This window comes from Zootoca vivipara, chromosome 12 (genome assembly GCF_963506605.1).
Source record: "Zootoca vivipara chromosome 12, rZooViv1.1, whole genome shotgun sequence".
Taxonomy (NCBI): Eukaryota; Metazoa; Chordata; class Lepidosauria; order Squamata; family Lacertidae; genus Zootoca; species Zootoca vivipara.
Genome location: NC_083287.1, coordinates 16,825,321 through 16,840,907, shown reverse-complemented (window position 1 = coordinate 16,840,907; position 15,587 = coordinate 16,825,321). Strand labels below are relative to the sequence as shown.

Below are 15,587 nucleotides of genomic sequence, written 5' to 3'. Positions count from 1 at the left end.
CGCGCGCTCCAAAATCCGGATGCGTCTGTAGGTAGTTACAAAAGGACGGTTAAAAATAATAATCACCCGAAAGGCTGTGTATGTGTGTGGACGCATTTGCGTGCGAGTCAGTCCATACATAATCGCTCTTGCACCTTTTCTGTGTCAAGCATTGCATTCACTTTCCTCTTGCCTTTGATAATACAGCACACTGTTTAGATTTAGAACCAGTAATTCAACGTAAAAACCAAACATTTCATTTGCACAGCGCCCAGCGAGCCTATGTTATCGGGCAACTACCGGTAACAAAAGAAACAAAAACTAATTCGGGCTGCAATCCTAACCTGAGAGGAGGAAGCCCCATTGAACCCAATAGGACTTCCATCCGAGCAGTCACGGCTAGTTGAAAAAAAAGATTACCTGAAAACATCGGCTGATCACTCGTCCTAGGCCTTCCTGGAGAGTTTACGCGCAAACTTTAGCGAGGCTTGCTCTTAAGTAAACAGGCAGGGAGGAGATGTGTTTGCGCGTACTTTGCGCATCCCCACAATACCGATCTCGCAGGTTTGCTGGGTGGCAGCCCCGGGTCGATCGTCGTCAAAGGACTGCCGTGCCTTAAGTCCATTGCTTTCAATGGGTCTATGCTGCGTATAACGTCGAATATTTACCCACTGATATTATATACTGCCTCATTTCATGGTCGGTAAAGGTAAAGGGACCCCTGACCATTAGGTCCAGTCGTGACCGATTCTGGGGTTGCGCGCTCATCTCGCATTATTGGCCGAGGGAGCCGGCGTATAGTTTCCAGGTCATGTGGCCAGCATGACAAAGCCGCTTCTGGCAAACCAGAGCAGCACATGGAAACGCCGTTTACCTTCCCGCTATAGCGGTTCCTATTTATCTACTTGCATTTTGATGTGCTTTCGAACTGCTAGGTTGGCAGGAGCTGGGACCGAGCAACGGGAGCTCACCCCGCCACAGGGATTCGAACCGCTGACCTTCTGATCAGCAAGCCCTAGGCTCAGTGGTTTAACCCACAGAGCCACCTGTCTACACACACACACACACACAAAAGAAATATACAAAAATCTTTAGAGCGTATAACTAAGGAGGAGAACACAATGCATTGGAGGTGGATCTTCCCTTTGGCTGTAACTAATGAGCACGGCTCCCGCTGCACCGTTCAGCTTAATGTACACGCCCCCGGGGCAGGGAACAGTACTGCCACCCACCCGCCCCAGAAAACCCCTTTACGCTATGCTTGATGCACCAAGTTCGGTGGTGGTGCAAGTCAATAAGGAGTGCAGCTTTGCAGTGGAGGTTGCAGCCTGGAAACGGCGGGAGGCCAGGCCCGTCTGCCCCCTCGAGGCGTCTGTCGCTCGATGGGTGCGCCGCGCTGCCCAGGCGCAGCCTGCAAGACAGTGCCGAGGCTCCTGCAACCCTCTGCCCGCGTCACCTTCGCGGAAAGCCGCCGGGGCTCTTTTAACTTTCCTGCGCGGTTATTGTAAACAAATAAGGCGCGATCCTCCAGGCCCTGCGATCTCGGTGTAAATATAGGCTTGTTTGTCAGTGTCATCCTTGGCGGATTAATTAGATACATTTATTCGCAATTTGGTGTCTGGCACCCCCATTTTAGGAATGCCTTATCACAAGGTGTTAATTGGGGCCAGCCAGGCACTTATGTTTCCATTAAACAGTGTGAGGACTTTTCGCACGTTGTTTTCTTCTTCTCTCCCCCTCTACTTCTCTAAACCCCCACCACCTTTTTTTAGAAAAACTGTACAGTGCAAAAATATACAGGTTGCTGCGCGAAAACACTGCGGCGGAAGGGGAAGGAGGGAGTTACTGAGCAACAGAAAATGAGGGAAAGGGACCTTGGGAAGAGGGGGAGAGAGAGAGGAGGGGCAGGCAGGGAAAAAATGGTTTGACAGAAGGGCAGAAGGCAGCAGAACCACGATCTTGGAAATGATGGGGGCGCTGGGTAGCTTGGTGACCACCAGTTGGATCGTGGAAAATGGCAAGCCTTCGGCACGCACAGATCTCTTTATGCGCAGGGAGATGGGCAAAAGGTAAGAACTCTGTGGGCTCAAAAAGCTGCCTATAATCGGAGCAGCGCTGGTGCAGCGACCCGACGCAGCTTCTCGATGTCTTGGCCAAGTAGTCCCAGTCCATAATGATCACTTTCCCATTCGCCGCCCATGAAAAAGGATAGGTTGCTAAGGTTTGTAACGCTCAAAGCTCCGCGTGGCACAAATAAAATCTCGCCCCACCAACGCCAGCTTTATAATGATTCCCAAGCCTACTTCTATCGAAGGAGGCAGGCAAATAGGACTTTTATCAGCTCTTTGCCTGCATATTCTGTTCCGGCGACCTTCCATGGTTCCGTTTGCAAGTCATTGGGGGGGGGGAATCAGATGACATAGCAATCGCAATGCACTTGATCCACACCTCGTTTGCTTTGCCTTAAGAATTCCCGCCCCGCGCCGGTCCACAGGGACAATAAGACCGGCTAGTTCTCTGACCCAAGGATGTACAGTACATTTCACCGGGGCCGTCTAAAGTCCCCTTTTAAATCAATGCGCTCCGTAGCAAGAGCGCTGTGGGTCAGATCACGCTTACATTTGTTTCATTTTAAAGCCGGGCTCCTTCAAAAGTTTTTATTTAAACGTCCCCGCTATTGGGAAAATTAAAAGGGAAGCTCCGCCCAGTTGCCCGCGATAGATGCGAGGAGCACAGCCCAGTTTTTAAAACTGGGAGCAGGGCGTTTCCATCAGGGCTTACAACTGGGAAGAGGAGGATACATAACGCGCGAGGATGGACTCCCGTTGCACGAGCCCCCCTCTAGCCAATGTGGAGCTGCCGCTTTGATTTACATGGGGACAAAAGCTCAAGAAAAAGGGATAGGAGGGCCTCCCACCTCCCTCGATGGCTTAACTTTCCTAGCAGGGAAACTCCCCGGGCAGAAGGACTTGTTTTGGCACCGCTGAACGCCAAGCCCCGGTTCGCGCGGCTGGAGGAGAGGGAGCTCTCTGTATTTTCCGGGAAGAGAAGATGCAGAAGGCTTCTTGTCAACCGGCTCCCGGGCGGCCAAGGCAAAAATACGCCTCGCTTCCCAGTTCATGGCGCGTCGACCTGGAGCGCAAGTTCAAGTAAAACATTCATAATGAAATTAAAGCACGTGAATAAAGAAAGGGCTTACCCGACAGAAGACAAAATGCCCCCAGAGACGCGTTAGCCTGCATAGGACTAGATTACTAATCTGACGCACAACAGGAGTTTTAGACCCTGTTCTTCCTTGCTTCCATACCAGTCTAGACGTCTTTCTTTTTTAGTGATGCTAGGGAGAGGCAACCAGCTTCAGCAAATATCCACCTTGCAGGACTGGGCAACAGACCCACCTGCACAATATCTGGGTAACTGGAAGGTAAAGTTGAAGCTTGCCAAACTCCCCAACACTGGTGTCTGGAGCAGGAGAAAGTGAGCAGCTCTTTCAGCTTAGCCGTGCAGCTGCTAGGAAGAGGAGCTGGCCTCCTGGCTTGCCCCACTGACTTTGAAAGAGCCCCTTCCCAATTACTGAAGGCCATCACTCATGTAGAGCCACTGAAAATCTGGATTCCTGCATTTTGCCTTGGGTCCTCAGTGGACTAATTGCCACTTTGGGATGGAGCACAGGAGGCCTTTTAAGTAGCTTTAAACTTCCACATTTGATTATTATTATTTTAAATTTGCTTCCAAGGTCCTGCTGCAAATTTATTACTAACAGGGGATAGAGGGTACCCCGACTCAATTCTCCTTTGCAGAATTCAGCACCTATCATTGCAACACATTTATTAAAAATCATTATATACAGACAAAAGTCTCAGCCTCACTCCCCACCCACCCACCCCCGCAATAAAACTAATGCTTTGTTTTAAAGTATTTTGCCACCTCGGCATTGTCTCATAATATTTATAGATAGAGCAAAAGGAGTTACAACACTCAGTTCAGAACGGCTGAAAAATACATTCACCACCTACCAATAAATATATATTTTGATGTACTCTCAGCATCAGAATCCACTTTGAAGTTGTTTTAAATAAAGAACTCCCAACACGCACCGGCTTCAGACACTCAACTGCACTGCCATGACTAGAACTACACAGAATGTTTTGTCATAGTCCACAATATATCTAGACAACACAGAGCTGTACATTTAATACTGGGTTTTTGCTACCTTTGTAGGATTCCTTCACTGCCATAACTTTCCGCCAAGTCATTTAAAATCTCCCCAGAAAAAGCAAGGCTTAGTCATTGAGCCAAATGTTTGGTTTTTGCATACATCATGATGAAATATTCTACTGATAAAGCCTCCACTTTGAATATTTCCACTATTCAGCTACAACAATAGATCCAGTAGGGTAGTAATTTGTTCAATAACCACCTAACTCTTCCCTCAAACTGCTTGGTAGTGCACAGCACTTACGCACTGGCCAGATTGTACAACCTTTGCTTTATTACCCCCTCCTTTCCTGGCCATTTCTGAAAGCCACACTTAAAATCAGAATGCTGCTTAGAGACTCTCCCTTTCTGTCTCCTTAGCTGGGGTGGGGGCAGGAGGGGGTGGCAGGGGGGAAAGAGGCCAAGTCATTTTGGAGTGCTACCCAGTTTCTTCCCTTTTTTACCTGCGGAAGCCAGTCAAAAAGCTTTGGCACCTTCTATGGAATTGCACAAGAACATTTTTTCAAAAAGGTGGGAAGGTAAAGAGTTCCTTTGGCAACATGTGTGCAAAAGACCTCCGCACCACCACTGAAAGATTCTAGCCAAGTCAAGTTCTAACACAGAGACTAGGACTTAAGAACTGGTATAGAAAGCATAGTAGCCCATGCCTTTGGAAGTGTCTTTGCCATAGTCCTCAGCATTAATGTCCTCGCACTTCATCGTAGGGGAGTTTTCGTTGCTGGACGTGCTCGGGGAGAGTCGCCGCCTTTTGCAAGCGCCAGTGTAGACTCCAGAATCATTTGAATCTAGAGATTTTATGGATGGCGGCGTCTCTATCCAGGATGACCCCATTTCTTCTTTCACTTTCTCCTTAGAAAGCAGGTCTTCGGAGAAACCTGGGGGGCTTGTCCTGGAGGCCCAAGGTAAGCCAGCAGACATTTTCCTCTGGTAAGAGCCTCTGCTCCCCCATCCAGCCATAGAGGAGAACGTAGGATCAGGGTAATAGCCCAAGGCATGAGATGTCTGCAGGGGGAGGGACTTGATGCCATAAGGAAGTAAGGTACTAGGAGAGTAGTCTGTTTCGTAAGAGTTCATGTCCAGTTTGTTGGCCCCAGACTGCTGGACTGGAGTGACAAACCATCTCTGGGGAGGATTGGCCACCTCTTCGTTCTGCTGAGGTGAGAGGAGGCCATTTGTCTGAGGCACAGTTCTTTCCCCGTTATAAAATCTAGTCGGTGGCAGGTTGTTGACAAATTGCTCCTGGAAGAAGGGTTGCACGCTGTACCGGGCTCCTGGGACAATCTGGTGGGATCTAGGAGAATCCGTGGGAGATGGAGTTAATCTGTCATTTTCTGAAGCTGTGTACATGCTACAAACACAAGAGAAAAATGCCTAAGATATTGTTCTTTACCATTTAGGATGTTGGCATTAACATGCAAGGAGGGATGGCTCAGCCCCAAGGAGATCATGCTGGACTGGCCATTTATTATATAGTCAAGATTAAAGTCAACAGATATTAAAGTCCATTTTAATGTATATTTTCTGCTAATTCTCACAGTTAAGTTCACTTTGAAACGCAATATAAAATTTTTAGCTATGTGAAGAACATTAAAAAACCACAAATGAATATTTATTTGCAGTGGTGTATGTGCAAATGTAGACATTATTCCAGAATAAAATTATGTGCTACTTTTACTTTTACTTTCTGCAAACCTAGCCAGCTGCTTCTGCTGCAATTTAGGTAAGTGAACAGCTGAAATAGTTTGCAATCCAACATTCATTTTCACCTAGATGGGAGACTATTTTTGCTTACATCGCTCTCAAGTAAGACACTTTGAAGATTGTTGCTAGCTACTAATACAAAAGCTCTTAAATTCATATACTTTTAAAAATCCGTACTTTTATAGAATAGAATTATTTGTACCACATAGAGAGGAGAATACTACTTACGAATCATAGTTGTCCCGAAAGCCTTTTGCAAAAGGATTATGGTCAATTTTAAGCTGTGTGATCTGAAAAGTAAAGAGAAAATAGTGGTGTCTACTTAGATACCTTAAAATTTGTAAGAATATAATTTCCTTTACACATGCAAAAAGGAGAGGTACTTATTTTGAAAACTTAATTTCCTAAATAAATACACAAAAACTAACAACTATATCTACAGTGGTAAAACAGATAGCTTTAGAGCTGCTTGAGTGGTATTCAACTATGTTTTACTCTGAGTATACCCACTGAAATGAACACAACTAAGCTAGGTCCATTAATTTCAATTGGTTTACTTGGAGTAAAACTCAGTTGAATACCACCCCTTGCTTCCAGTTAACAAAAGTATTTAAAGTTCCATTTATCACTCTTTTTTGTGTTGCTATTTTACCTCTTAATTTATGAAGGGTGTCATAGCGCAACCCCAGATAAAAGCTATTTAGCATACCAAGCCTATTTTATCCTTACGTCAGTGTTCTGATATGCAGTCACAGCAATGAATTGCGTTTCAGGGAAGTTAAATGTCTGTGTCTTCGAGGAGTCATTGATGTCCTCAACACCATCTTCTGTCACTTCCACAATGTGGAGACGAGGCTGATATTTATGCAGAGATTGAAGTACTATCATCTGGAAAAGATGAACACTGAGTTAATGCACAATGCTTTAAAAAACTCCACCTGACATAAGGAGACTCAAATTTTGCAAGCCTTTAATGCGGCACTAGTTCCTCTTATATGTCCCATGTCCACATGCTAATTTACAACTTTAAAAAAGGGACAAGATGTACTGTTGAGATGACTCCAGCAAATTCAGAATTTACTGGAGACTTGTTTCAAAAACCCACTGCATCTTCCTTCAGGTTCCATGAACCACAGATCTTATTCAACTAAGCAAACCAAAATGAAGTGTGCTGTTTTACCTGAGTATTGTTATTATTGGCCCCTTTGTTATTAGTTAGTTTTAGTTTTCCAAACGAGATCTCCTGTCGCATCCAGTGGGCTCCAGTGTTGGGAGATTCAGGATGAACATAAACCTTGTTACCTGTAAGATGAAAAGAAGACTACAGGAGTCAGGGAAAGGTGCATTTCATCTCTCCTACATGTACTTGTGTGAATTAGACATTTCCCCAAATCAGACATAACACCAAGATGAAATGCACATTCTCTTGTGTGCCACGACAAAGGCAATACTTGCACACAATAATGCACATGAATGCTGGGTTGAAGGCATTGGCTTTCAGTGGCAGAGAGTCTGCAGGCTCCATAATAAAACCATGACCATGAAAGGGGGAAAGAAGGAAAAATGCTGAGCCTTCCTTTAATTTCCTAGCAAGTAAAGGAGTCTTCCAAACCCTCTTTTTTAAAAAGCAGAAAGTCACGTTTGGGAGAGGATTCATCTCCTTTAGATTCAGAAGGCTGTATGACAAGGCAATTAATTTCCTTGCCTTCCTTGTCTATAAAGAGTTTTGCATCTGGATTCTGGATTAAGCAATGAAGGCATGGAAGGAAGCTGAAGGCAAGAGAAAAAAATGTCTCCTTGCCTGCCGGTTCCCCAACCTCTCCAGTAAAGTCTGGTCTCTTACCTTGCATGTTGTTATCGGCTTTGCCACATGTCACCCACTTTCCCCCTTGGAAGCGCCAGTGGTTGGGATCCGCCAATATCACTTCCACGAAGACGTTGTAGTGGGCAGTGGGGTTGAGGCCGGTGATGTTGAAGCTCAGGAAGGGAAACATCCGCCTGGTATTGGAAAGAGAAAGGAAGTGGGGAAGGCGCGCATTTAGAAAAAGGGAATCAAAGCCGCATGCATCCCTGAGCCAGGAACCCCCGCCGATGCTCTTTGGCAGCGCGCTCCGGCCTTGGCTAGCGCCTGGACCGAGAGCGGGAGGCAGATGGCGGCTCCCCTCGCGGGGTTTATATTTAGAGAGAGCCGCCACGAGAGGCTTTGGCTCAAAGTCTCGCTCTTCTGCGAACATTCAGAGCGACGGCCTCGGAAGGAGAGATCAGAAAGGGGAGGGCAGCCTTTCAAATGCAGCACCTCGAAGAAAGAGGGACACCACCACACCCCCATCCCAAATAGACCCTGACCCACCGCCGGATCCGAAGGCTGGAATAGTTTCAAACCCTCGCTTGCCTTAGGTTTTATATAACACACGCACAGAATTCCCAGGCTCTTTGGACAGAAGCTAACGGCACATTCTGTTTCCCACCCCGTCCCCAATTCTATTACATATCTCAATCAACAGTTATGATTGAGGGACTGATAGTGCCGGTTTAGGGAACACAAGAAACCAAATATATTTTAATGGGGGGGGAGAAGAGAGAAAGAAACCCTAAAAGTATGTCTGTCCTACTTCGAATCAAGAACAAGGGTGATTTCGGTGGGGAAGGTTTTGTTATAATTGCACTGCGGAACCCCAAATCCCTGAAATTTGGTTGGCCTTGGTAGTGCCATAATCCAGGGCGTTGCCTTCATCCCCTAGTTTAACGTCCCTATTCTAAACTAACGAAAAAGAACCTTTTTACGATCGGATTTTATTTCCAAGCTTTTGTCCGGGTATCTGGATGCTTAAAAACACCGGAACTACACAGCTGCTCGATTTGAGAAGTTTCTTCTTTTAAAAAAATAAAAAACGATTTTTTGATTTCTTTTAAAGCCAATTCCTGCCTCCCCCAATTAGCTTTCCACTTTTAAGTACGTGAACTTGAAAAAAGTTTCAGAGCGCAAACCTCCGCATGTTAGCTTCCTAATTAATTTCCCCTGTGTCCAATGGCGATTACTCTCGGGTAAATGTGCACAGGAAAAACTTTGAGGAGGGGGAGAGAACTGTCGACTTTCCGGGGAAACCTGGGACAAACCTGATGACAGGCACGCAAACTTCGAGAGCAAATGCAAACCATTTCAGCTCCGGATCCCTTAAGACTAAACAGAGTTTTCCCAGCTCTTTCTTAATTTGATGAGATCCCGCGCCGAAAGCTCCTCAAGGCGCTCTCCCAAATCGGTTCCTCCCAAACGGATTAACGGCCCCCCGCGCCATTTCCTCGCAAATCCGATCTGCCCCAAAGCGCGCCGCCCGCCCCATGTCCCGCAGCCCCGTCGCCCACCCCGACCCCCCAGGAAAGAGACCAGCTGCGTCGTACCTGCCCTGCTTGGTGATGATCATCTCGGTCTGGTGCCGGTGGAACTTGAGCCAGAGCGGCCGGTTGCACAGGAAGACTTGGGCTCGGAGCGCGCCCGCCCCGCCGGGCATCGCCAGCGCTCCTAGCCCACCACACGAGCCCGCCGCCGCCGGGTAGGGGCTGTAGAGGCTGGCCGGCGGCGCCCCCTGGCCGTACTGGTAGGCGCCGGCGGCCGCAGCGAAGGGCGTCCTGCCGGCGGCGCTCGAAAAGCCCCCCGGCGGAGACAGGACCGAGCCGTACGGGTAGCGCGCGCCGCCCGACGCCGGGTACATGGAGCCCGGCTGCGCGCCGCCCGCCGCTCCGGCGTAAGGGAACAAGGCGCACGGGCCGCCCAGCTCGCCGCCGCCGCCGCCCTGCGGGCCGGGCGACTGCAGGTAGTAGCGCTCGGGGCTCAGGCTGTCCAGAGTGTAGCGCGCCGGTGCCGGCGCCGGCGGCAGAGGCTCTTCCTCAGCCGGGCAAGGCGAGCCTTTGCGCCCGCCGTCGGCTCCCGAGGCCACTTTGGTAGGAACCTGGCCAGCGGCGGCGACGAACGGAGGCGTGTCAGCCGCCGCCTCGGCCTCGCCCAGCAAGCCGGCCGCCGGGGGCCCCGAGGCGCCGGCAAACTTCTTCGCGCCCTTGTCCAAGTCCAGGCGCGGCGGAGACCCCGAGCTGAGGTGGCGCGTGGAGCTGCCGCCGCGGCCGCCCGCGCTCTCCAGCGGGTAGAAGGGGGCGCCGGGCAGGTTGGCCGAGCTGCCCAAGAGCTGCTCCCCCAGCTGCATCGCCTCAGATGAGCCGCCCGCTCGCCACCCGCCCCCAGAAGTCCCCTCAACTCCGAGAGAGCGGCTCTGCCGGGAGGCAAAAAACTTGGCGCTCACTTCGCCTCAGTCGGCAGCACAACAGCGTCCTTGGTTTCCCTCAAAGACACCCAACAAGGGCTTGGGCCGCCTTCTGTGGTAACCTCATTTACAAAAAGAAGAAGCCGCCCCAACCCACCTGACCTTCCCGCCTTTAAATGCCACACAATTGACTGCGATTGACTAAGCCGGAGAGCTGGTTTTTATAGGCGCGTGCGCGCACTCCTCTCCTGCAGCCGGGGAGGGGCTTGGAGGTGGCTCCATTCGCCGGCGAACCTCTCCTTTCCTCGCCCACCTATTGGCTGGTCTCGGTGACACTAATTTAATTAGGCAGCTACTAATTGGAACAAGTCACCTGTGACTCTTAAGTGCTTTAAAAATATTTTTAAAAGATCCCACCCCACCGCCCTCAATTCTTTACATGAAACTTTACACGGACTTTATGAGGCGGGGTGGTGGGGGTGGGTGGGTGGCTGAAGAAGCTGCTTGGTATTTAGGATGGCCCCTACTTGACAAGGGCTGTGGCTAACCAAAAACTCTGCGGTTAAAGTTTTCCTTAAAATGTAAAAGTGAGGCCTGGCTTTTTTTGGCGAGGTCCTTTTGGCCACAAGTCAACTTTCTGAGGGGAGGAGATGAAAAGGCAGCCGACACCTCAGAGCTCAGCGGGGCTGTCTGCGTCCTAAGCGGCCATTTCCCTCGTCCACGAGGGGGGCCTCGCCTTCCCGTGCTGGCCGGCCTCGGAAAGCTCCCTCAGCAGCAGCGGCGGAAGGCTCCCCTCAGCGCTGGCAGCGCTGGAGAAGGGAAGAGGCGACGGGGCTCATTCCACATCTCCCCTTCTCGAAAAGGCGATGGGCCCGATTAAGGAGTCTCGGGCCGAGTCTGGCCTCTTCCCTTCTCCCCGCATCGCAGCCGTCGCGCCCGCCCCCCTTCCCCGCTTTATATGCCGCGGCAGTTGCGTCGGGATGTGTTTGTGCAAGACCTGCCGAGCACTTCACACCTTCGCCGGGATTTCCTTTAAACCAGGCGGGGGAGGGAAAGGACGAGTAGCGCTCTCGCTTCAGAACACCCTCGCTTCCTTCTTCCCTCTCGCTTTGAAAGGGGGAGGGAGAGAGAGGAAGAAAGAGAAGCGCGGGAGGGGGGGGGAAGAGAGGACAGGGGAAGGGGAAAGTGTTTGCCTCGGCAATTGGCTGCTGCTGAAAACAAACAAGCAGATCTGGCTTCCCTCGTCTGAAGGAAGCAGGGAGATACTGTATAAGATGTTCCACACAGCTCGATGACTTCTTTCTAGGCCCGAGCGAATCCGACGGCTAACATAACTCGCTTCTTTCAAGTTCCTTCCCCACGAAAGCGCTTTCCCTTAAGAAATGACGCCTAGAAGCGCAAGGATGAATCTGGTCTGGATCTGCATCGTCTTCTGCTTCGGTTTCGTTCAGGACAGCAAGCAAGAAGGGAGGCGAAATGGTCCGTCCCATGGACAAGAAAAAAGAGAGGAAAGCTCGATGGGGGAGCAGATTTCGCTGAACCCTGTTCAGTTTCAGAGCCCAAGCGGGGGAGAAGCAGGCTCAGGTGGGCAAGCGAGGCTCGCGGTTCTCTTGCGCAGTACTCATCTCAGCGAGGCTTGCGCAAGAACCCGTGGAACCAGCTCCCGGATCTTAGAGAGGATCCGGGATAAGGCGGTTTTGGGGAGGTGCTTCCAAACTATTCAGTGTGGTACACTGTCACCTAAAAAAACAAAACACAAAACTAACACCTCTCTTGCACAAAGGCATCTAGAGGCGCACAAACATTGCATTTGAGAAAGATACGAAGGGACGGTGGCAGAGCAAGAGGTGGAGCTGCCGAGTTGGTCCGGCGGCCTATTCTTGAAACTGCTTCTAGCTGAGTCTCTTATTTCATTCCGTCGCGAAAAAGCTTGATATTTGCAAATGGAAACAGGGACAGGAACAAGGAGTTCCAGTACGGAGCGCAACAACAACAAAATCCCAGATCGAATTTGCTGTTTATTTTTCTCTTCCCCAAGATTTATTTGTTGCAAACCCGGGCATATTGGGCGTCCGGGCGTCAGCGCTTTGCGGATATTCATAGCTGCCAAGTTATCCCTTTTTTAAAGGGATTTTCCCTTATGCTGAATAGGCTTCCTCGCGAGAAAAGGGAAAACTTGGCAGCTATGGATATTAGGCCGATGCAAGTTATTATAAAATATTTCATTTGCATAGGAAGAGATTAAACCTGTTGGTCTGAAGACCTACCAATATTCGTATCAACAGGTTTAATCCCCTCGGTTTCTGACAGAAGGGAATAAATGTTTTATCTTAGTTCTTTAAATCAGTTTTCAAAGAGACTTCAAAAGCTACCCTTTGCTCAACTTCAAACATGCTTACATTTCTTTAATGCCTGAAATTTTAACATTGCAATTTTAACATTGAATTGCTAAACCTTGAAAAAATACTTTAGCATTAATAAATAGTAAATAATAGCAAAAGAAGTTCCTTCCCCGTTCCGTTTTATAAAATATTGATTACAGACGAGACGGATCCCTACCATGCTTAGATAGAAATAATTTCTACGGATTGCCGTGGAATTTACTCTCAAGTAAGCCCTTGAAGTTAGTTCCTCCTTTCACTGCGAAAGCAGCTTATCTGTTCTGCAGAGAATTCGTCTCTTTTTTTTAAGCCACAACATTTGGCTTGTAACACACGTTTGTTGGTTGTTCTCAAATATATTTGCACCGATTTCTTCGAAACAGAAGCAAAAGGAGTACTTTGTCCTTCCAACCAACAAATAGCAGGGGACGTTTTGGATGGGGGCGATGAACAAGGAACAGAAGTTTTGTCTTGCTGTTTACTCTGGCACTAACTTTAGTTGCCAAATCAGATACTTCTCCGACTGAAAGCGATGCCCTTTGGGACTGTGTTGAAAAAAGCTCAAGATGAAGGCTGCATTCTTAAACAGTCTCAACTGGGTGTTAAAGGGGGACTTACTTTGTAGTAAACATGTATAGGACTGGGCAGCACAGGAAATAATTTCAGGCGATATCATTGGATTTATCGCTCCCCTTCTATCCAGCTTGTAGCTACTGCAAACGTACATATACTACTCTTTAAAATTTCCAGTTATTGGGATTTACATAGTTTACAAAGTACACATTTAAATAAAAGGCAATGTTATTCTTTCTTTCTTTCTTCCTTTCTTTCTTTCTTTCTTCCTTCCTTTCTTTCTTTCTTTCTTTCTTTCTTTCTTTCTTTCTTTCTTGACCCTAAATCCATAAACGTGCTCCTACAGTCTCGAGTCTCCACCCGGGATTTACAGCAAATTTGTTCAGAACTCAAAACTAACGGTCAGTGGAGCAATAATACAAAGCTATTAGAATGAGAAGCCCGATCTATACGAGAACCGCCCCATATATTCAAGCAGAAGCTACTTTCAACTATAGACACGAGGTTGCATTTAAAAGCTGCATTTTCCGGCACACTCCGTTGCAAGGACACTCTGTTGCGTTGTAGGTTGAACTGCTGGGATGAAATTTCCTTACACCCAGTCGCAGTTGAAGCGGCTCGTAGTCATAAATTTATAACCACAGTCACAAGGAGGGACCAGAATGGTTTGCTTACAATGCTCAGTCAATCAGGACCTTGGAGAGAGGCAAAAGCTAGCCAAGTCAGGAAGGACTCGTCGTTTCTGGTTTCTACGCTCACCTTTTAAACTTATTTCGTACCTCCTTTCGCTGTTTATGAAGCAGAGCGATTTGTCTAACTGCGTCATGTGTTCCTTTCCTTTTTGCTTGCATTTTGGTTAAACTCATCTTTCTTTGGCTAGCATCCTCCCCATGCTTGTTTGACAAAGGTGCTACGGGGGGGGGGGAGATATATAATCTGACGTTCATTTGAACTAGAAAGAGCCCTCTGTAATGCAACCTTGAATGCCAAGTTTAAACTGTAATACCTTCCCTGCAAAGACCTTCACGGATTATTTTTTTGTCCTGAGGGCTAGGAAAATCCTAACCCATTTTATGGAATTTACACACCCAGGATGGAGAATCGGGACAGGAAGCTGGCTTACTCTTTTTTGGATGCTCAGTCTAAACTGACGCAGGTTTAGGGTGTAATCCAGAACCACTATTAGCCACAGAAATCTGGCTGCTGGCTGGAGGCAGTCTGCAGACTTTTGTGGATCCAGTCCTGTACACAATGGCTTTGTTTTTTTACTAAATTCTCACCGAATCCTGACACATCAGTATGGTACACTGGGTAAAGTGGACTCTAGTCTAGTAGCGGTAATTAATCTATTAGTCTTTAAACTGCCTCAATGACTCTCTCTCTCTCTGTGTATGTGTGTTAGACCACCAAGCTGTTCTAGGAGGAAAACTAAGCAAGTAGTGTGAGGAATGCTACAATATCAAATCTCGACAAACCACCACCGTAAACAAATATAGTGAACTTCCAAAATCTACAGTAGAGCGGCATATTAATTACGCCAACCAAAATGACACCAAGCAGCGTGCAAGCTTTTGAGTTCTCCACAATTCTTCTGCAGGCCAGAGGGAAAGCAAAGCAAGGTGGGTGGGGAGAAGAGAAAAATATATATATTGGATATATATTGGCTGATGTTGAAGCCATGGAGCCTGCATTTGGTCACAATCCACTTTCAAGATAAAGTGTCGTAGGCATGCCTAGTACATGAGGCTCAGCTAGGTGCTCTGCAGGTTTCAGGTTGCACCCAAGGGTGCTGGAGAGAAAGAACATGCCATGGCTGACCTGTCCCTTCTTTAGGAATATAATCTGAAATCATATCTGCTGGGAAGGCTTAATTGCTATTTCAAACCCAGTAGCTTGTGCAGACCACATTTAACTCAGTTCAGGTTTCCATAATAATGCTGCCATCATGCCCTGCTAAAGCAGTGGTTCCCAATTGGTGGTCCATGGATACCAGGAAGTCTGCATAACCCAACCAGGAGGTCCGGGGCACAATTCACATAACAAAAACTATCACCCCCCCCCAAAAGTAGGGGGTCCATGGATTGGCTTTTGAAAGTCAGGAGGTCCACATTACTTAGCTAATTGGGAAGCACTAAAGCACCTGCCTATCTAGTGTTAGGAAAATGGATTCTAATTATGTGTCATATAGAACTAATGTCTGAGACACAGCAGTAAAGGTGATGGCAGCTACAAGCATTCCACATCACCCAATGCCACATTTCCTTTTAGTTAAACCTGAGTACAGTGGTACCTCCGGTTACGAACTTAATTCGTTCTGGAGGTCCGTTCTTAAGCCGAAACCGTTCTTAACATGAGGCGTGCTTTTACTAATGGGGCATCCTGCTGCCGCCACGTGACTTCCGATCACATTGCGGGGCAAAATTCGCTACTGGGAGCATCTACTTCCAGGTTAGCGGAGCTCATAACCTGAAGTGTTCACAAG

General features: G+C 48.0%; 1 protein-coding gene across 1 annotated transcript; it reads right to left on the bottom strand.

Moving 5' to 3' along the window:
• Nucleotides 1–4,809: 4,809 nt before the first annotated feature.
• Nucleotides 4,810–10,094, bottom strand: EOMES (eomesodermin). Its single transcript, XM_035129655.1, has 6 exons — nt 9,298–10,094; nt 7,742–7,896; nt 7,079–7,200; nt 6,628–6,786; nt 6,127–6,188; nt 4,810–5,545 (listed from the first exon to the last, which is right to left on the bottom strand). Exons 1-6 carry the CDS (start codon nt 10,092–10,094, stop codon nt 4,810–4,812), a joined length of 2,031 nt encoding a protein of 676 aa, XP_034985546.1.
• Nucleotides 10,095–15,587: the final 5,493 nt, after the last annotated feature.

Coding starts and splice junctions, on each gene's coding strand:
- EOMES (XM_035129655.1), bottom strand. CDS start 10,094: ATGCAGCTGGGGGAGCAGCTCTTGGGCAGCTCGGCCAACCTGCCCGGC. Junction 7,897..9,297: donor ATCATCACCAAGCAGGGCAG/GTACGACGCAGC, acceptor TTCCAATACCAG/GCGGATGTTTCCCTTCCTGA. Junction 5,546..6,126: donor TTTCGGGACAACTATGATTC/GTAAGTAGTATT, acceptor TTGTGTTTGTAG/CATGTACACAGCTTCAGAAA.